Source organism: Phoca vitulina, unplaced genomic scaffold (assembly GCF_004348235.1).
Source record: "Phoca vitulina isolate PV1807 unplaced genomic scaffold, GSC_HSeal_1.0 scaffold1, whole genome shotgun sequence".
Taxonomy (NCBI): Eukaryota; Metazoa; Chordata; class Mammalia; order Carnivora; family Phocidae; genus Phoca; species Phoca vitulina.
The window spans coordinates 20,826,768-20,848,684 of NW_022589704.1; the positions used below are offsets into that span (position 1 = coordinate 20,826,768).

General features: G+C 45.9%; 1 protein-coding gene across 8 annotated transcripts in view; it reads right to left on the reverse strand.

The window, feature by feature from the left end:
* SMARCAL1 (SWI/SNF related, matrix associated, actin dependent regulator of chromatin, subfamily a like 1) overlaps positions 1-14,375 on the reverse strand; it is a 57,398-nt gene extending 43,023 nt beyond the window's left edge. Inside the window, exons 1-7 of one of the 8 annotated variants that reach the window (XM_032402528.1) lie at positions 14,188-14,375; positions 13,030-13,064; positions 11,744-12,300; positions 10,941-10,991; positions 7,086-7,319; positions 5,074-5,124; positions 377-563 (exon numbers count right to left, since the gene is read on the reverse strand). In XM_032402528.1, the coding sequence (XP_032258419.1) occupies positions 377-563; positions 5,074-5,124; positions 7,086-7,319; positions 10,941-10,991; positions 11,744-12,206 (986 nt within the window). In that variant the 5' untranslated portion in view covers positions 12,207-12,300; positions 13,030-13,064; positions 14,188-14,375. Of the gene's footprint in view, positions 1-376; positions 564-5,073; positions 5,125-7,085; positions 7,320-10,940; positions 10,992-11,743; positions 12,634-13,029; positions 14,064-14,187 lie in introns of those variants that run through there. The other 7 variants (XM_032402504.1, XM_032402533.1, XM_032402516.1 and 4 more) reach the window with 7 other exon arrangements.
* Positions 14,376-21,917: the final 7,542 nt, after the last annotated feature.

The following is a 21,917-nucleotide window of genomic DNA, read 5'->3' on the forward strand; positions in this document are numbered from 1 at the left end:
GGGTTGCTGAGCTCTAGCCACCACACCTGAGGAGCACCTGGCTGAGAACAAAGCAAACTGAGGAGAAAGCTGAGGCTGGGACAGAGAGTTCTGATGAGATCTTTGGAGATCTTGGTTTTCTACTACCTACACTGAGAAATCTCTTTTCTTGAACCAGTCTGAGTTGGGTTTCTGCACACCTGGATCCACAGTCCTGATTAACTCATGGAATTTGAAATCAATGGTTATAATCAGGCTTTGCTTACAGCACACCTGGCTGTGTAAGGCCTAGATGCTTCTAGATGTCCATGAAAGATGAGTGTTCTTAAAAGAGAGCATCTGAACCCAGTTTGTATGAGTCATGAAGCCCAGGTGAGAGGAAGACCCAAGAACCTACTTGACTCCGGCTCTCTGGAAGGGCAGCAGATTGGACACAAGCTTGGGGTCCACTCCAGAAAGGTCTGCCTCGGGGATGGGTTCTGTGAGACAGGGAGACGTCTTCTCTAGCTGTGACGCGAATGCCAGGGTGAGTGTCTTGGGCAGAGGATCCAGCTGAACTTGCGGAAGGCAGCCCACGCTCTGGACTAGAAAGGACAGAGGTGTATGACTTGGAGGGAAATGCCCAGGAGAGCTAAGGACAGCAAAGGGGCTTGAAATACAGAGCTCAGTGACTGGAATTCTGCTGTGTGCCACCTTCTCAAAACGTAACTGGAGAGAAAACAAGGGCTGACAATCGTATCCTGAGCAAGTACATAAACCTAGAGAGCTAATGCTCCCTCTCTACTCCTGGTTTCTGCAAATAAGAGGGCAATCACAAATGCCAAATTTATTTTCTACACTACACGGACCCTGGGAAGAATTGCAGATGTTTCTGTGACTGATTCTTTTTTAACCTAAAGTAACTTAAAAAAAATTATCTTAGTATTCCCATTCAAATAAGGACCCATATTCTTAAAAACCAGTCCCGAAAGACCCGTAAAAAAAGCAAAATGCAGAATGAATAAATCTTGTCGTGCTTCCATTCTCTTTTTCTTTGGGTTTTGATGTTCGAGAAGTCGAGAACTCTACATTACCTGCTGCCAATAGGCAAGGAAGCGCTGTGCTCCATTCAGAGCAGCAATTAGGTGTTTCTAAGGAAGATCAGGAGGACAGGAGGGCTATTTACAAACAACAATAGCAATGACAAAGGGCAGGGCCCGCGCTAAGGCCACCAAGAGATAAAAATACAAGTGGCCCTGCGCCCTTGTGGCCTTCCCCTAAGAGAACACTGATCTCCCCGTGCGAGAGGGGAGTTTGAGTGTGACATCAGCGGTGAAGTGGGTGGGAAGTCCCTTGGACTGGAAGCGACTGGACAGCACCCCACCTAGCCTCGAAAGCAGGTGCTGGCAAGCTAAACCGGCCTACTGCCTGCTTTTGTAAAGAAAGTGTGACGGAACACAGCCATGACGACTTGCTTATGGACTACCCATGGCTGTGGGCTTGCCACAACGGCAGAATGGAGCTGGCGGGAGACCACACAGCCCACAAAGCGTAAAGTCTCTATTATCCATCCGGCCCTTTACAAAAATAATTTACCCACTCCTGCTATGCTCAGAGTCTAAACTATTACCAAGAGTGACCACTGCTCTGACTCTTTCAATTAAAGCTTGTATTTAGGGGTCTTTACTTTCCTTCCAGGTTCCAGATCCCCTTATATAATGGATGGGGAAATCTCCCCTTCCAGTCAGACCCATTATCTCAAGTGGGAAAAACTACTTCATGAAATGAAAGTAAATTAATTTCAATGATTTTTGCTTTTTGAAGGAATTTAGCCTCACCTGACTTTAAAATTAAGAAGGGAGAAAAAAAAAGCCGCTTTATTTAGTAGAGAAACAGGAAAGAATAAACCAGAGAAACAAATAAAACAGGTAATTCTGGGGGTAGGAGAGAGACAAGTTAAAAATTAAAGACGATAGGCCTAGACATCCCTGGTGGTAGAATTATCATCCAGCTACTAATCACAGCCCGCTGTCCTATGGGTTGTAGCTTTCAAGATGTCCTTTGAAAAATCTAACTGGAAGAGTAACTACTGTTTGCAGATCTTTGACTGCTCTTTATCCTTTACCTTGCATGGACACCCCGGGTGTCACTGTAACCCTCCAAGGGGTTAACTGTTTTCAGGAACCTGGTAGAAGGACCAAAATAAAAAACTGGGTGTATTTCATTTCTCCCCAATATTATTTGAAATTCTAAGGTTGTTGGTTCTGTATTCCATACGGTCATGTGTTTTCCTAATATCCTCACAAGCATTCCAAGTTCATTGCCACACCATCAACTGGCTACCATTGCAAATACTGATCTGAATATGGAGGGCTGAGCCATCTACTGCTACCTTAAGTCGCTTTGTGTTCTCAATATATTTAAATCCATTTCCGTTTTTCGCTAAATGTATATACCAGTTATTTCTGGAAACGCCTTGTGTGAACAGAATCACCACGGTAAGAAATTAGGTAAGGTTGGCGGCTTTAATATAAAAGAGACTTGCCATATTGATGGAGAAATACATTTTATGCCTCCAAATTAAATGTGAACATGCTGATTTCTGCACACTTCAGGAGACTGAGCACCCCATGTGCTTTCAGAAACCATTTTCATTTTAATCCTGGTGATCGCCAGCACTCGAATACCTGATGGAAGCTAAGAAAAGGCCTGATGATCTGGCTGGTGTGAAATGTGGTGCTTTGTAAGCATTATGCTCTTCCAGCCGTTCAAGAGGAAAAAGCAACCTCCACTCTGTCCCCCACTGAACTACTACCTCCATAATCCTGTGCTGCTAGTTCAGCCAAGTGGCTATGTTTCTGAGAAAGCCCCCCAGTTCGCGGATGTCCTTTCCAGGGGCTGGAAGATGACAGGAGTGTGCTGTCTGGCTTCATGAGTCATCTAGAAATCGTTTCTGTAAAATAGCTCTTTGGCAGAATGCTAGTGAGCTACACAGCAGAGAGATGTTAATGTTTTCAAATAGCAGCTGACAAGACAAGATCAGTGAGGGGGATGCAGAACCCTTCTGGACTGTGACAGCCTGGGGAAAACAAAAGGCCTTATGCCAATTTCACTGTGGGCAAAAGGCCTCAAGTCACTGAGAAAAGAGGGAGAGGGAAGTTCTCAGATCCCCCTTATCTGGAGAAAATAATCATCACCACGTCATCAGTGAGCATTCATATACTCAGAAGGTCTTATTGTCATTTAATGAGTTTCGTATGCACACGTTCACTAGCTCAGGGTCATTAAGCTAGCTTCGCACACGAGGAACAAGACCTGGGCTGTGGGGAGAGGTGTGGGGTCCCCGCGCTTACAGCTGGTGAGCAGTGGAATCGTCTCCTCAGCTTCTTGTTCACGAGTCTGGCTTCTACGTTTCCAAATGGGTCACGTTACAAAGTCAGGGTCACCTGTGTGGCCTGATCTCCATCATGGACTTTATTGTGACCCCGTAATGCTCCGGGAAGGGAAAACAACGGGTTCCTTTCTCTGGGTTCAAGCTTTTCACTATCTATGAAGTGGGAGAATCTGTCTTCTCTTCCATAAGACGCTGTATTGACAAGCCAGCACTTAAAACAGCAATCTGATTCCTAACTCTAGAATTCTTAACTCCAGATCCATGGAGTTCTTAATATCAAATGCAAAATTTTACGTGTGGCCATTATTGTGCATTTTTCTGGGTGAAGAATCTGTCATTTTCCTCAGACATTTCAAAGTGTATGGCCTACACAAGATTTGGACCCATTATATAATGTCACATGAGTCGCAAGTCACGGTTTTTTGTTACATTCCTCTGCTCTGTCCAGATCCTGCTTCACATGTTGGTCCACAAAAGTCAGTCTTTATGGCTAACATTTTTATGTATCTTTCTGTGGTTGAAAAACAAGGGGGCAAGAAGGAAACACTCCCATTGCTCATCAATAATTCAGCTCTGGCCAAATAGTTCACTGTGAATCACAAGTTCCAAACAGCAGCGGCCACGGGGTCTCAGCTCATCAGGCGTTTGCTGATACTAAATAAGGATCTCATCACATTCAAACTTAACCTTGAGTTTGCAGCAAGTCTCTCTGCAAAGAATCAAAGGCACTTCCCTTACACTGAATTTCTGGCAGTAGGGCAGATACGGATTGAAGACCCCTTCTTTCACTGAAAGGACGGGGGGACCCAGAATGTTGGATCACCCCTGCCCGATGTCACCTCCTAAGTCACATGAGGAGGAGACTGAGGGAAAAAACCCAGCTCTTCCGTCTTGCTGACAGCCCTGGCCTGCTGGGCAAGATGGGCAACGACTTGGAGCTCCTCGGATGGAGCTTGTCTCTCCTGGTCTGACTGGGACCAGACTGGCTGCGAGGCCCAATACGTCCTCAGGGGGCCAAGCAGGAGGAACTGAAGGTGTACCAACTGCAGACCCACTGCAGGCGGGTGACAGCTGGGTAGATGGGTGACAGATGGGCGTACCAGGACAGGCTGAGCCGTGCCCACGTCCCCCGCTCTCAGGCACACTAGAATTTAGTGCCCCGCCCATGCAGAGCACAGAGACGAATGGTGAGCCCGAACAGGCTTCTCCTTCCTATTCTTACACCCATACACATCCCTTCCCTTGGTCAGTCTCCAAAGTGCTTATTAAGTGAGTGTGCATCCAGGCCTATTACAAAGCCCGTAACCACTCAGACCCTCTGACTCTCACTGATCATCTGGTTCAGAAGTAAACCGAGAGCCTGTTCTTAGAGGGAATCTACAGTGGCTCCCATCTACGCTAAGAAGACCTAGTTCACGTCCGATGCCCAAAGTCCCCATCTAACACTTCTCTCACGGGCCTTAGGAATTTGACGAGCACCGCCATACTCTGATGGAAGAGGGGGCCCTGCGTCTGCTGGGCAGCTGGAAAGCCACCATCTCAGCTGCCTGGGAACATCTTCGCCCTCACTTGTCCTGTGCACAAGTATGTAAAATTACCACACGCGGGGAGTCAGGGGCCGTGGGGAAGTCGTCTTCCTCTAAAATATGTTAAATTTAAGACAGATAATAATGAAAGCTTAACACTAGCATGATATAAAACAAGCAAGGTAGGCATCTCACTTAGTTTATTGTGTTCTTCCAAGAGAAAGTTCCACTTCCTGGTCTTGACATCTGCAATGACAAGAAACAAACAAGCAAGCGTGACACCCTGCACCCTCCTGCTGGGTGACTACATTACTCATTCATTCCCTGGTTCCAGAAATCTCCAGTAAGCTAGGACACTGTGGCTGGGCCTGGACCTGGCACTGGGGATACAGAAACGGAGGGTACCTGCCCTCGAGGCTGTCAGAGAATTCAGGGAGAAAAGACAACCAGAGACAGCAACGATACCACACTGTTAAGGGGGTGACGAAGGGTCCTACGGGGACCTACGGGCATCCGTGACCAGGGATGGCCCGGAAGGTCCGAAATGCCCTCCATTTCCAAGATAGCAGTAATAATGGCAGCTTACATTTAATCAGTGCTTACTTGAAGCCAGGCATGGTGCCAAGAGACTCACATGCGCCATTCCTCTGCTCCTCACAACCCTAAGAGCCGGGCACTATTATTAGCTCTCTTTCACACACAGGAAACAAGCTGCATGTAGTCAGAGTGGTCAAATAGCCTACGTTCAAATCCCGGTTCTGCCACTTCCTGTGTATCCTTGGGCAAATTATGTAACTTCTCTGTGCCTCAGTGCCCACACATGAAAAATCAGGACACTGCAGCCCCTGCCCCAAAATGTGTACAATGGGGCACCTGGGTAGCTCAGTCAGTTAAGATTCTCTCTCTCCCTCACCTCCTCCTCCCCCAAATAAATAAATAAAAAATAAAATGCCTGTGAACATGTGTCTGGCAAACAATGAGCGCTCAAAAGAAAGCTGGCAATTCTATCAGACACCATCTGCTGATGAGTACAGTGCAGCCCACACCACGTGCAATACCGACCACGAAGGGCAAGCATCTCAGTACCCAACACCAGCTAAGTTCTTAGAGTTTCCCTATCGATCTGCTTCTGAGAAAATCATGACAGCTTCCGCTAGATAAATGCCTTCTGGACAGCAGACGTTAAGTCTTCTCTGCATCATCACTGAGAAAGCCAGGTGTTGAGGGAATGAGCGGCATAAACACAGTGAGTCGGGGTCCGGGGTTTAAAAAGCAAGGTAGCCCAGGTATAACCTGACAGGTCACGTCAGGGGTGAGGTATTCTCCCACTTGGCGGAATGCACACAGGCCATGTGCACTGGCCTGTAAGGGTGACCCCCACAATGAAGCTGAAAATCCAAGGGAGCAGAGGAGGCCAAGAACGCTGGCTCTCGTGCATCTGGCCCATCTCATGACTCAGGCCAGGCCCGGCCAGTCTCCCTTAAGTCCTACCAGCAGGCTGCCCTTGTGAGTTAAAACTCTATCCAAGGAATACAAATGTTACAGCCGGCATCACCCTCCTCCTGAAGGAGCCCCAAACCCTGAGGAAAGCTCACGGAGCAAGTATTTCTGGAGAGGCGACCTCCATGACATCGCCTGAGCATGAGGTCTCAGAAACATGAGGTGTTACAGGTCTGCTTCCTACTTACCTAAGGAAAAGACTAAAACCATTTCAAGGATGGAAGAATAGCGATCCATAAAAGCCACGTGGTTTTGTAAAGCGACATGGCCCAGGCTGAGAATGAAACCCAGCAGTTCCAAATTCTAATACAACTTCTGCGCCTGATTCTGATAGGGCACCTTCTGAAGAGCCTCACAAAAAATAAAGCAGAACTGCTCTGCTTGGGCCAGTGGTTTCCAATTCTGGCCACCTCCAACGAATTAAATCAGCATCTCTGGGTGGGCACCAGGCATCACGGATCGCTCTGGGAGTGGGGCTTGGCAATCTGCTTTAACAAGCCCTCCAGGCAGTTTGGATGCGTGCTCCAGTCTGACAACCACGGACTCAGTCTACCCAAGGGCATTTACTTTTATGGCATATGTCTGTGTTTCAAGCTCTCCTAAGGACACAAATCATTTCTGAACATTCAAACAGAGAAGAAAATAACCTGCTTGGAGATCACAGACCACTCTGCATCCCAGGAATCAGGCAAGGGCCAATTACTTGCCGTAATTTCTGGACTCCATCTGCTTGAACAGTGCAATCAGGTCTTCGGAGTAGCCGATGTCTGCCTCGAAGCGGACCCGGGAGATGAGCACACATTGCCCTTTGACAAAGGCCAGGGAGGGAGCTGAAGGCAGGCAGGTCTGGGCCACGCCAGCGGTGGAGGGTGACCCCCTGCTGTCCTCCGCCCCTTCCAAGGGCTGCAGGGTGACCGTGGGGAGGCTCTGGGCTGCTTTCACTGCGGAAGAAAAGGAGAGATGTGATAAGGTGGCTGACTTCCACACGGGGAGGGAAGAAGCATGGTTAGATCAGGACGGCTTGCAAGTGCGCTTTCACTGGGGCATGGGGAAGTCCAGTCTTCACTGAATGTAACTTCTGCTCCTTAAGTGTTCAAGTTACAAAACCTGCAACTCAGAAACGAACAGGGGAAGGAGGGGTCTCACCAAGATGCGCGACCTTAATGGATAATTGCTGCTGCTGTTTCAGCCACCGAAGCCAACGGCCCAGGAATTGCCCCCTAACCCGATCCCCAGGCCCTGGCTGCTCCTACTTGGAGAGCCAGGGAAAGAGACAGAACCGTCAGCCCACAAATGCAGTTTTGAGCCTGATTTTATGTGTTACGGATGCACTGTAGAGATTAGCAGATTTGACTACATAAAACTGTCAAAAAAAAAAAAAAAACCCAAACGGAATTGAAAGGCAAAACTACCGAATAAAGATTTTTGCAAGAAATCGGAGTAGAGCTGGCACTTGAGAAAATACTAAGACCACAAAATGTAAGAAGACAGAGATGTCATGAACTTGGCGGGGGCGGAGGGGGAGAATGTAACAAAATTCTGGAAAAATGTTCAACTTCACAAATAATCAGAGAAATAAAAAGCCATTTTTACTCATCAAATTTGCAAGATTAAAAAAAAAAAACCAACCAGGTGTCTTGCATTGCTAGCTGGGAATAAACCTTTTGAAGAACAATTTGGCAATCTAGAACAAGAGTCCTAAACAGTGATCATGATTCCACTTCCAGGAATCTGCCCAAACCAACAACCGAAAATACAGAGTTATGGAGGAAGGTATTCCTACAGCTTTAATCCTGGGCAAACTGGGAGCAGACAAGTGAAACAAAAACAAAAAAAAATTATGACACATTTATACCGTGGAATGTTATACAGCCATTTCATTTTTCTTTAGGGAGAAGTTTTGGAAAAGACAAAAATACAAAAACCAATATTAAGTTCAACAGCATGAAATCCTTTTCTTAGGGCTCGAAGTGTCCAATAAGGGACCTGTATTGTCATTGCTCAGAATCAGTGGCTAACGTTCACCATTACAATAAAAATACTTCTGCTGGAACACTAAGTAAAAAAAGCAAGATAAAAATCCTATTATGTAGATAAAATGTGTATTTTTTTTTTAAAGATTTTATTTATTTATTTCACAGAGAGAGACACAGCGAGAGAGGGAACACAAGCAGGGGGAGTGGGAGAGGGGGAAGCAGGCTTCCCATGGAGCAGGGAGCCCGATGTGGGGCTCGATCCCAGGACCCCGGGACCATGACCTGAGCCGAAGGCAGACGCTTAACGACTGAGCCACCCAGGCGCCCCAAATGTGTATATTTTAACGCACAGAAAAAAGGCTGGAAGGAGCAAAACCAAATGTTAATAGTGGTTAACTAAGGAGATTACAGGGGAACAGCTGTTATCTTTACACGACGATATACTTTCCACATGTTCTACAATGTGTGTGTGGGAGGGTTAAAAAGGCAAAATCCACAGGTATGCCTAAAGCAAAATGACAGACTGACAGTCTTTACACGTTACATTGATAAAAAGGATAACCTACTAGGAAGGCACATCATAAAAACTATCTGAAAATTAGGAGCACAACCTAACATTGTGTCGTCCAATCCCCACGTTGTACACCTGCTACAAATGTAACAGTGTGTGTCAACTGCACTGCAACAGAGGGAAAAAAGAACAAGGATAAACGCACAACTCCACAATGACTGCACAAGTGTTCAAGGGACATCTCAGGAAACAGCAAGTCAAGTGTATGAAATGCTGGTAAAGACAAAGATGAGCTAAGTAATTCGTAATCGGTAAAATTCATCCAAAAGCTATATAGAGAATTTTGTGCCCAATAACCAGTTTTTAAAAAAGATGTGGGGCATTACCAAAAGCAACCATCCGACGAAGAAAACCAAAATCAATCTGCAAAAGCAGAAGTTATCCAAGTCACCATGCACTGTGAGCGCAGGAGGAAGAAGACGGTAATACAAACAATACCATGGTCGTGGAAATCACTGGTTTAAAATGAGCAAAAATGAGAAACCCAGGTGTTGAAACCTGCAGTCTTAATGCAGAGTATGGGCTCTCCCCCTCCCTAAATCCCTAACACAGGGATTAAAATAACAGTAAAAGTGAGCGCCCCCCTCCCCCAGCCCCCGCAAAAGGTCACCAGCCACTACCAAAGAACCACCCAATGCCACACATTTGAAGAGGTGGATGCCAAGGAAAGACAGGGGAGATTGTGCAGCGGGCTGTCCCATCCGTGCTGGTGACTCCAGAGAATTCTACCCCAGGCCCCACACCTGCAAAGTGACCTCCTCGTCATGCATCTTCGCCTTTCCCCTTTTTGAACTGGGTGGGGAAAGAGAGCATCGAAATGGCTTTGGGAAGAGAGGAGGAAAAACGGGCGGCCAGAACATCCAGGGCTGACGTGCTGGCAGAGGGAGAGGCTCCGGGCACCAAGAGGTGACGAAAACCTTCGTGTAAGAGTCAACAAAATCTGAGAAGACAGAGGGGTGCCCTCGAGGGCTCTGACAACGGACCGCACTGGGTTAATGGGGTCCACTGGAGCCTGATGGGGCGACACCTTCGCCCTGCACCCTCAAGGGAACTGAACGCATGGAGCGCTGTGAGGACACGGCTGTCGGCGGAGCCGTTCCTGTCAGGGCAGCCCGGCTGCCTGTCATGGCTGGAGCCAGCAGCCCCGTGGGAACATGGGCTCTGAAGTCAGGCTGTCTGGGTCTGAATCCCGGGCATACAACTCAGTGGCTGTGCGACCCAGTTGTAGTTACTTATCCTCCCTGGGCCTCAGTTTTCCCATCTGTAAAAACGGTTGTTGTGAGAAGTGGAAGAGTTCGCGTATGCAGAAAAACCTCATTTTACTGCTCTTCGCTGTGCTGTACTTCGCAGATACGGAGCTGTTTTTACAAGGTGAAGGTCTGTGGCAACCCCGCACGGACCAAGTCTAGTGGTGCCATTTACCTAAAAGCACTTGCTCACTTCCTGTCTCTGTGTCACATTTTGGTAATTCTTGCGGTATTTCAAACTCTTTCATTATTATTACATTTGTTTTGGTGATCTGTGATCGGTGATTACAACTTGCCAAAAGCTCAGGTGATGGTTGTAATGTTTCAGCAATCAAGTATTTCTAAATTAAGGTTTGTACGTTGTTTTTTCAGGCATAATGCCATTGCGCACTTAACAGACTCCAATATAGTGTAAACATAACTTTTATATGCACTGAGTAACCAAAAAAGTCATCCAAGTCACTCTATTGTGCTATCTGCTTTGTTGCCATGGTCTGGAACTAAACCCGCAATATCTCCGAGGTATGCCTGTATAAGGGGCTTAGAACAACCTGGCAGAGCAGATCCAGTAAGTGCTAGCTTTTGTTAATACAGTGACCTTCATCCAAGGAGTTGCCTCAGTGGGCTGGCCATGAGTGAGAAGGGAGAAGGACACTGGGGTAGCGCCCTAAATGCCATCTAAACTATGAGCTAGACCCCATCTGCTGCTCTAGGAGCTTCTCAATACCAGGACTTCCCTGCATGCAGGGCAATGACATGCCTACTTACTTAGGGCACCGTAGTCGGTCATGCTGAAGTTCCACGTCTTGGTGGCAGGATCTGAAATGAAACAGAAGTACTTGGTTTGCCCATAACGAGACTGAAGACTGTCGTTCTGAGTCGTACTGAGACATTCAGTAAAAGCTTGTTTAATGAATGAATGAGTGCTCGGTTCGAAAAACAGTCGAATGAGAGCCCCTATGGATGTACAAAATCCCTGGGGGGGACAAACAGCAAATACAAATGAGGACAGTGCTTTTACTCCATATAGTGGAACTCATCAGGCCCTGGAACGTTATGGCCTCGCCTAAGAGGGCTGAGGACAGACATGGGACTAGAATCCAAGTATAGTCAGGCAAACAGAATAAGGAGCAGGCCCTCTGGGCTGATGCTGAGCTAGCACATCCTGGCTCTGCCCTTCCAGAGGAAACAACAAGAGCGTCTTACTTCACCTTACTGAGCCAGTCCTATTGCCTTTAAAATGGAAATAACATTTACTTATCTCAAAAAGCTGTTGTTATGCTTTAGTGCTACAACACAAACAAAGCACCCTGCAGGGGAACTGGCCTCTCAGTAAATATTCATCCATTCTCCATATGGCCACGTGGCAGCCCCCAAGTTTGGCAGCTGTTGGAAGGAACATTTGTCTATTACAAAAGGAAACATGAGCTAAAACAGAAAATTTCAACAACTGGACAGACAGAATGTGCCAATGCACTCTCTTCATATTTATGAGAAACTGTTAGATTAAAAGAGACTTTAAAAATAGAAAAAAAAAAAACATGTGAAGCACAAGACCGAAGCCTCATTACCGTAACTTCTGCTGGGTAGACGCTTAAAAACCGCAATGAGCTCTGCATTGTAGCCGATCTTCACCTGGAAACGATCCCCACTCCTTATGCACGTTCCCTTCTGGGAGCTTCCTGCTTTGTGGAGTGAGGCCCCCAATTTCTGTGGGCATCTTCCTTCTGTCCCAGGTGCCACGCTCCCTGAGCCACAGTTTGTGTCAGAAATGTCCTGCCCCGAGGTGGAGGGCCTCACTGCCTTGGCCTCTACTCCAGGATCCCTGGGTGGCTGTCCAAAGAAAGAAGCTGGTGTCTTCCGGAGACTCTTGGCTTTGGCCAAAGGCTCATGAGTTCTGTTAGCAATGGGTGTGGATCTGATCTCGTGTGAAGCCTGAGGATGACCTTGACCTAACATACCACCCAACAGCTGTTGGTTGGGGACCTCTGGAGGACTTTGTGCCAAGGGAGGAGAGATGCCAGTGAGAGTCATTTGACCTAATGGGCTGTGGCCCGGGCAGGCTGTGGGCACATCTTCTTGCCTCTTCCAGATCCCCTTTGCCTGCTCTGGAGCGCTTAGATGAAAACTGTGGGAATTAGGAGGTCTTTGGTCACCATTAGATGAACTATTGAGATTCTGCTGCATGAAAACAACACCATGGTTCACTGGCTTAGAAGGATCCCTGGGGAGGTTTGGGGGAGGGCCCTGCTTGGACTGGGAAGAGTTGGTGGCAATAATGGAGGAGCCAGAGCCTGCGCTCTGATGCTGTTCTGCTAATAATTTCTCAGCTCTACGGGCCAGAGCCTTTTGCCGGTTCTCTTCAATTTTTTTCCTCTGCTCCTCTGTAAGAGGCAAGGACATTTTAACAGGGAAATGCTTATGCAGGGATGTCAATCTTTAATCAGAAACTTGGCAGAAGCTGAGGAAGAAAAAACAATATTGAAATAAACATTAAATATATTTATTTTTCATACTCCTACCTTGATTTTAACAAGCTTTCCTCCAGGAAATGCACAATTTGCACAATCATGGGATATGTTAAAGGTTTCTTTTATAATTAAACATACACACAGGGATAGTAAGTAGCATATACTGAAATAAAGACCCTGACAAAAAAGCAAAGAGCAAGGTGAGATGGAATCCAAAACTAAAAAGGTATGTTAGCTGCAGTATTATTCTCCCTCTCATCCCCAGCCAATGTGAGTTAGCAGATCCCAAGGAAGTTATGCAGTGCATCCCAATCTATCAAATAATAAGACGACATTTCAAACCAGAATAATGGATTAAACTGACATAGACCAAAACAGCCACATACCATGGTGTGACACTTGCTAACAGACTCCTGCCAAACTGGAAGAAGGGAAGAAACATTAGCTTCACGTAGACTGCACGTTAAATTCACCCCTTTAATTCAATCCTGTTATCATTCCTGGCAAACCAAGCTGCAGGTGGCCAGGTGCAAGCCATAAAGCAGTGAACCTTAGTGCCTGCCTTCCAAAATGCACCACCGTGCAGCAACCGTGACTTTTTGGAAAAATAAGCAAAAAAAAAAAAAAAAGTAATGCATGCTCATTGTACAAACTCAGATGCTACAAAAAGATGTACAGAAAAGAGTAAAATTAATCTGTAATCTCACCACCCATCAATAAGCACTGTTGGTGGTTTAGAGTAGTTTAGTTTTTTTTTTTCTATTCATATCCATAGATACATCCACATATTTAGAAGATACGTGTATTTATTACAAAAAAGGTTCATGATATACATTGTTTTGTATCCTGATTTTTTTCAATTAATTTACTCAGGACATTTCTCTATGACTAATACAGTCTTTCACAATATTCTAGAATCAAGGAGCTGGACCCCAATTTCTCTGGCTTGGTTCAGACTAAGCCTCCATCCAACCCACTGCCACGTAATGTTTACAACGATGACATGGGAATGACTCCAGGAGCACTGCTGAGACTGAAAGGGTTCAAAGCTTTCCTTGTTGAAGACTCCCTTTGGGCAGAGCTCCAAAACATATGGGTTTCCATGGTACCCCCAGAGACCTCTCACCTCCTCCAACCACCAGTTAGGAAGGATTTGGGAAAGGCTTTGTTCCCGGGGCAGAGCTGAAGCCCTCAAGCTCCCTGGGTAACACACTCCTAACTTTCCAACCAGGGCTCCCCTACGTCCCCAAACTCTCCAGGCCTACGGCCGGGTCCGCCGCCTCCACGAGCCAGGGGAGGCGAGGCCAGGGGATGAAGAAGTCTCACTGATCAGCCCCAAACCCTAAAGACATCCCACCACCCAGACTCCCCGCTGCCTCTTTGCCGGGACCCCTCCTCCAGCGGACTCTGCGTGGGCGCCTCCGGCCGGCCAGGCACTAAACGCCACGCCCCACTCCCACCCCTATTATCTCCACTTGGATTCACCCGTCCCCTTGGCCCACTCCCTCTTTCAAGCTGGCATTTGGTCTCGTCCGCCTTCTCACCAAAGGCGGGGAACTCGAGCCACGTTCGCGGCCACCCAGACCCCAGGAGCGTCTCCAGAGTCCTCCCCGCCAAGTTACCCTTCCGGGTGGGCGATTAGAAACCGGTATTCCACCTCCGCCAGCTCGCCCGCCTTACTGCCGCGCCTGGGCCTGGAGGGGGAGGGGCCCAATCACCGCAGAACTACGCTTCCCAAAGGGCAACGCGGTCGCAGTTACGCTTGACAAAGTGGGAGTGATGAGCCGAGAGACAGGACCGGTGCTGCAAGGTCTTCCGGGATTCGTAGTTCCGGCCGGGAGCCTGGCGAGAATTAGGCGATACGCAACAACGTGAGCGGGGCGGGGCGGGGGCGGGGCTGGAGTGATGCAGCCTGGGAATTGTAGTTTTTGTTCCCACAAAGGTTTGGCCAAACACCACGTCTCGAAAGCCTGGAACGTTGAGGTTTCCAAAGCTGCAGTCTCGTGGTCTCAGCTGTCTCCAGGGACATCCCAGACACTGATTTCGTAGCTCTTAATAAAAAATATCTCCTGGAGCATCAGTTCTAGGTATTGATTACCTCGCAATTTAAGCCCCACCCGTTGTCCCAACTCCGACCTGACCTTTCCGGACTAGGAGATTTGGCCTCGTCATCATCGTCTTCATCGGTTGTTGTGCTGACCATTTCATGTAAATTTTCTTTTTTAATCCTCACGATAATCTTATGGACATGTGTTATTCGTATCCCATTTTATAGATGGGAAAACTAAGACAGCTCTTTGCTAACTTTTTTCAAGGCTTTGTTAGGCTATTTGTGATTCTGATTCTGAAGTCCCTGCTCTTCAGGGAAAATTACTAAACTGACATTATGAGAGTCAGTTTACCCCATTTCTGAGCATCAGTACCCCTTTCCTCACACCATCAAGTCAATTATTACATATTGGTGTTAAATATAATATTTCTTTATCATCAGTGTACACATATGTTGCTATTCAGTTTTCAAACATGGCTCACTTAAAAACAAAGAGGTAGATCTCTGTTTAAGAATTTGGAAAAATGGCCAAGACATAATGTTAAGAAAAACAAAGCACAGCAATGTGTATAGATTGAGCCATTAAAAAGGATGGATGGGTGGATGGATGGATGGAAGGAAGGAAGGAAAGGAAGGAAGGAAGGATGGAAGGAAAGAAGGCAGGCTTAACTATAAATGCATGTAACCTCATAGAAAAAGGTCTGGAAAGGAAACATCAAAACTCACTCTTCTTTTTAATCTATATTTTTCTGAATGATTTGGATTTTCTTATAATACTTATATAGAACTTGTGACTTTTGAAACACAAAATCATTTTTGAAGCATGTAAATTTTTTTTAAGATTTTAATTGTTTATTTCACAGAGAGAGAGCACAATCAGGGGGAGCTGCAGAGGGAGAGGGAGAGGGAGAAGCAGGCTCCCCTCCGAACAGGGAGCCCGATGTGGGGCTCGATCCCAGGACCCTGAGATCAGGACCCAAGCCAAAGACAGATGCTCAACCAACTGAGCCACCCAGGTGCCCTGAAACATGTAAATTTTTAACTGACAAAGACTTTGGCCTGTCTTAGTCCACTTGAGTGACATTAAGTACTAGAAAGTGGGCCAATCTCACTCTACCTCTTTTATGGCCAAGTAAGCACAGTGACTGTGTCTCCATTTTCTCCTCTGCAAAGTTAAGGTAGAAAACACCACCACCTTGCTAAATCTTGTTGTGCTGGGGATCAAAACAAGACAAGAGAAGTGTTTAGTGAACTGTGAAATCCCAGAACAGATGCCAGATGGATGTTGCTATTGCTCGAGGTAAATCTTCTTGGTCTTTCATTTCTCTACACCCAGCATGAACTTTCTACTATACAGATGAACAGAAATTAATGAACACCTTTCCCTGCCCTTCCTGTTCCCCAACAGAGTCCATTAATTTGCTAAGAAAGTTGAGTGCTGTGCTCTTCACCTGTGTCTGCCCCCTATTTATATAACAGTGACTTCACTCTGTGGTGCTCAGTCACCTCTCCTGGAAAACGACGGATTGCCCTTTGATACCTACTAAGAGGGCATGTGGACCAGTGGAACTCGGATCCTAGATTTTATGGATCTTACCCCTCAAAGTCCCAATTCGGTAGGTCTGGCATTGGGACTAGAAGTTGCGATTACCTTTCTAGCTCTAACTTTCTAAAATTCTAGGAAGGGGAACTTAAAATAAGAATTCAGTAAAAAGAAAAAGAAAGAAAAAGAAAAATCGTCTTCAGAAAGAAATATAATCAGGTCCCACTTAATACTCACATCTGCTTTGCCAACAGCATCATCTGTTCTGTTGAGGCCTTGAGATAGGCAAGGCTTTTATTTATTTATTTATTTATTTATTTCCCCTATACTTCTGAGGTTCTTGAGGCAACTTAGAGTGAAAATTCACTCCTTAAAAGGTTTTTAAGGCCTGGAGGAGAGCACATGAGCCAAGGGATGGAGGGAGAAGAGAGGATAGCTGAGGCAATTGAGTTCTAATTGGAATTCACCCTCCCGGGCAACTAAAACAAAAAAGTCAAAAAGTTGTGCCAGGCCTTCGAGCAAACACCGCACCACTGAAGCTCCCAAACACAGGGCAGCTGGGCAGTGCCACACTGCTTGGAAGTGTCGCCTGGTTGCCTTAGAAACGCACACACGCACGCGCGCGCGCGCACACACACACACACACAAGGACAATGTAGTGAGTACTTTGTAAAGGTAAAATTTTTTTTAATGATTAATATAATTACATGATTATGTATAATTATATAAAATGATTTGAGAGTTTGTGTCAGAGTTTTTCATGTTTACCTGGTTTTCTTTAGTAAAGCGATGATGGTTATAAATACTTTTATTTACCAAAATTAAAAACTGTTTACCCCTGAAAGAAAATCCAATCATGTTTCATCTCTGAAATCCAAAAATCTGGCAGACACAATTGTAAGGGATTCCAAAGATGAGTAAGATCTATTACTGTCTCTCCAAAAGTTTACAAAGTCTGGAGGATAGAAGACAAATAGTTAAAATTGTCAGATTTAGCCAAGGTCCTAAATATCTGTCTCAAATATTGCACGGGACTCCTTATACTAAAAAAGTATTTATTGTTTATCTGAAATTCAGATTTAAGTGGGTGTCTTATATTTTATCTGACAACCATAAAAATAGTCCACTCGTGTTATCAGTTAGGCTTAGCTGAGCTGCAAACAAATATACATTGATACATAGATGACTTACAGATATATTGATATGTCAAATTTTAAAGCTAGAAGGGACTTCAGAGCCTGTGGAGTTTCCTAAGGGAGGAAAAGAGGTCAGGTCAGCCTTTGTGTGTTGTAAAATTGCACCCAGAGAAGTTAGCTTGCATGATGTCACAGACCAGGCAGAGACCAGGAGAGAAAGGGGAACCTCAGTCCCAGTGTGGAGCTCTTTCCAGACACTAATTACATAGCTGTTGCATGCTTGCCCTTGCCTGATAGTATGTGTGGGAACCTACAACAGATTAAAGTCCCTCTCCCTGGAGCTTACATGCTAGTGATATAGGTGATGGGCTTCCCACTTCCCTCTGTTTCTGATCCCCCAAAGAGGGCTTGACAGCTCTTTGGGGAGAGAGCTTTTGACAGCCTCCTCAAGGGCATGTCATCGCTCAAGTTAATTACACCTAGAGTGCTGTGATAAGATTGTGGAGCAGATGCAAGACTTTGGGTGGATAAGGAGGCTGTTCCCTCCTCCCGTGCTGCCAGTCGGCAAAGACATTTACATATCCAAAGCACAGAGGAGCAATGTGAAGGTTTATAAGCCAAGAAATTCACCTTCCTTAGCGGTTGTTCCGTTCTGATGGACTTAATTGCTCTGAGTCTGACAGTTCAGTTTTTCCCCCTCGTGGGTCTGCCTTTCCCTAGCTCTCCTCTCCCCCAAAACTTTAAATGTATGATAAAGACATAAACTCTGGGATTATTTCTAGGCTGTGCATTCCATATTTTGGTATGAGTATTCTCTAAGCATCTTAATTTCTCTAACTGTTTGGTCTTGGTGTCTGTGATTACTTCACAAGCTTCTCTCTCAAATCTGGCACATTTTCTGCCCAGGATGGCTTTGTATATCCTTTGCCAAAAGCATCCCCCTCAACACCCTCATCCAGTTTTCTTAGACCTGTAAAATTTCACTTTTTCCATTCCTCCAAAATCCCAAATTCCACTTTATCCATCCATTCATATATTCATTTAAGAACAATTCAAGGGCCTACTAGGGGCCACATACAGTGCAAAGGCACTGGGGTTGCCAACAGTAAATAAGAACCCGAATATGTCACCCTTTCTCCATAAAGCTTACAGTCTATTTGGGGAGGCAGACAAGAAAAGAAAGAAAAAAAAGAAAAGAAAAGAAAAGAAAAGAAAAAGAGAAGAGAAGAGAAGGAAAGAAAAGAAAAGAAAAAAAATAAGATGATAAGGGCCTGAAGGACCTAAACAGAGGGTTTAATTAGAGACTAAAGAGGCAACCATTTCAAAGTGGTTCAAAAAGGTCTCCTGGTGGTTGGGGGCAGGCATTAACCTTGAGACCTGAAGGAGGACAGGAGCTGCTCTGCAGATATTGGGGCAAGGAAGGCTCTGAACCAGAGGCAAAGGCAGCACCACTGCACCCAGACAAGAGAGAGCTGGGTATGTTTGCAGAGCAGAATGAAGGCCAGGGTGGCTGCAGGACAGTGTGAGCGTAGAGGGCTGGAGAAGCAAGTAGGACAGATAACTTCAGGGTCCTGCAGGCCAGGCTGAGAAGTTTGGATTTTGTTCTGATAGCAGTAGGAAGCCACTGAAGGATTCACGCTGCAATGGTGTGATCCGATGTGTGCCTTGAGAAGATTGCTGCTGCCTCTGAGCGGAGCGTGCCCTGGAGGAAGGCATGGCAGGAGTCCAGGGGAGAGATGAGGCTGGCCTGGCTGGATGCTCATTTTGGAAAGCTGCCTGGAGGGAGACTCCAGCACCATCTCTCCTTCTCGAGGAGCCTGAATGTCTGAGGCTAGCACACACCCACACTCAGGGCTCCATGGCTCACCTCCCACTGGCAGCAAGAGACGTGAAATTGGCTTAGAAAATCAGGGTAAAGATGGAACTCTCTTAGGGACTGTTGTTTTTTTCTGCAGCTTCCTTGCGGGAATTGGAACAGTTACATTTTTTCATTATTATTCATGGAAAATGGGGGCAAAGAAGAGCTAAGTAGCTTCTTCAAGGATACAAGTAACACTGAGGTAAGCACCTGCTGAGATGTCCTACTTCCTACTCCTCATTCACTATGCTCCTCCGTGGGTCCTACAAGGAGGAGACAGCCACGACTTTGCTCAGTACTCTACTCAATTTCCCATTCCCATGGGAAATTGCTCATGTGATGACACCCCATTTGTTTCTACAGAGGTGGAAATTTAAGGTTGGATTGTCATTGGCTTGGTGCAATATCCCTGAAGGCCACAAGGGGGCGAGTAAGAGTCCACGAAAGCTGGTCAGCCCTGTCACGGTTACCTGTCCCTCTGGGCACCAGTCCCTCTATCTGGGTCTCTTTTTATATCTTGCTTCTCCCGGTGTATGTTTGTCTCTTCCTATGTCTTTCTTTTTCATTTTATGTTACATTTATTTACTTCTTATTCTTCTCTTTTTATTTCTGCTCCTCTCACTCCGTATCCAGTCTGCCCACAGCGTGGAAGAAAAGCTTATTTTCAGTAGTTTGGTGTATGTGTTGAATTGCTTCCCGGTTTTCAGTTCTCAGAAAGTATAAGTGAAACACTTTATACTCCTTTCCCTTAGGTTCCCCCGACTCTCATTTGTTTGTTTTACTTACATGGTCATATCTGTTCTCCTCTGTTTCAATAGAAAAAGAAAGGAGACCCACTCCTGACCCAAATAAAACATCGCAAAATAAAAGGTTATGCGACTGTTGAGGAGAGTAGGGGAAAATTTGAGAGGCCTTGGTGGCTGCAACCTGTCTCCACAGTAACCAAGAGGGCATCTAAATAACCACCCAAAGTGTGGAGTTCCTATGGATTGGGGGGAAAGCCTTCCTTTATCCCAGTATTTCAGTTCTTACTGTCAGAAGACTCTCCTGTGTAACCACTCCAAATTCTCTGTGAGTTCAGATTTGTTCTGTCCGCAGGAGAAAGATAAATGGAAGGAACTGCTAGCTATATTATGTTCTGTTGACCCGAGGGGCTTGCTACCCTTTCCTTCCACATGGATGGAATGTGCAGTGCTGCAAGTTTGGGCATCAGGGTGGTGAGGACGCAGGGTTGGCTCTCTGCTGCAAACAGAACCATCTATATTTGCACTCGATGGGGGTCCGCACACACTGAATCAGAGAGAAGGAGCAGTGCCATTCATCATGAAGGTGAATTATCCTAATTGAGTGGTCAAGAGGATGAGTGCTTTCTAGGTAGTTTACGGTAAGGACCTGCTACTTCTGGATGCAGTAATAGAAAACCACGGGGCCATCAGATCCATTTGGGAAAGAGCATTAGCATCTAGTCCATTCACGCTGGTCCTCCAGCACTTGTTTTCGGGAAATCAGTTCTCTCTCAGCCATCAGTTCAATATTATTCTAGTTTTTATTTTATTTTTCCCTTGTCAGCTTCTGAAAGATCAGAGACTCTCTTCTTAACCCGACTTGTACAGCAAGTATGTTACACACTCAAGGCTTTTAGACTTCCGGCACAAGCCTCTACTTCTAAACCATGAAAGTAAATCCCTGTCTTCTGCTACCCGGCTTGCATTCCACAGACAGCTCCAGAACTCCTTCTCAGCGCCCCCTCCAGCTTGCTGCAAGTATATCCTTCTCTGCTCGTAAATAAATGAAACAGTTATTTGCTTTTTGAAAAATTTAAAAGGCCCATTTCACGCTGTCAGTTGGAGAGATGGCATTTTAAAATATTAATTAAAGTAACTATATACTTTTTGGATAGGCAATACAGTTACAGGATTCAAACTCCAGACACATGCAAAAGTCCATACAGGGAATGTTTTCTGCTGGCTGGAGGCAGATTTAACGTGAAGCTATAGAAGCTTTGGCTTCAGGGACCCTCGTTTGCATAAGCCCCTTCTGAGGGCCTGCACCTAATTCTGTATTCACGATCTTGCATTATTTTTTCTTTAAAAGCTTCCCTTGCCCCCCCAGATTGTATGCGCTTCGGTGCCTCCAAAACGTGACTCTGCCTCTGCCCCCATCCCCGTCTCTTAACCACCCCATTCCCTTCCCAACCAGCAACCAATGTCAGCAGTTTCTTGCATATTTTTCTGGGTATATTTTGTGCACATTTAAGTAAAAACATATTTATCCCTCCTTCCTTTTATACAAGTGGTAACAGGCTATACGCCCAGGTGTGCATTTGCTTGTTGCATTGCTTTGAAGTGAGTTAATTTCTTTGTAATTCCATTTCCTCCTCTGTGAAATCACTGTACCTATCCCGGAGACTTCCTGTCCCTGTTAAATCAGATAATGTAAAGCCCTTAGCCCATTGCCTGGAACATAGTAAATGATCAATGGAGGTAAGTTATTATTCCATTGTTACTAATTAAAATACAGAGCACCTGGGGGCCACAGAGCCAGGGCAGGACCAACAAGGCTAAGTGGGTGCAGTGCTATCTGAACTGGCCTTCAAAGAATAAGTAGGGGTTTGACCTGCAAAGATAAAGGGGAAAAGATGCTAGCTACAAGGATGATCCAATCTGACAAAATTACAAATGCTGAGG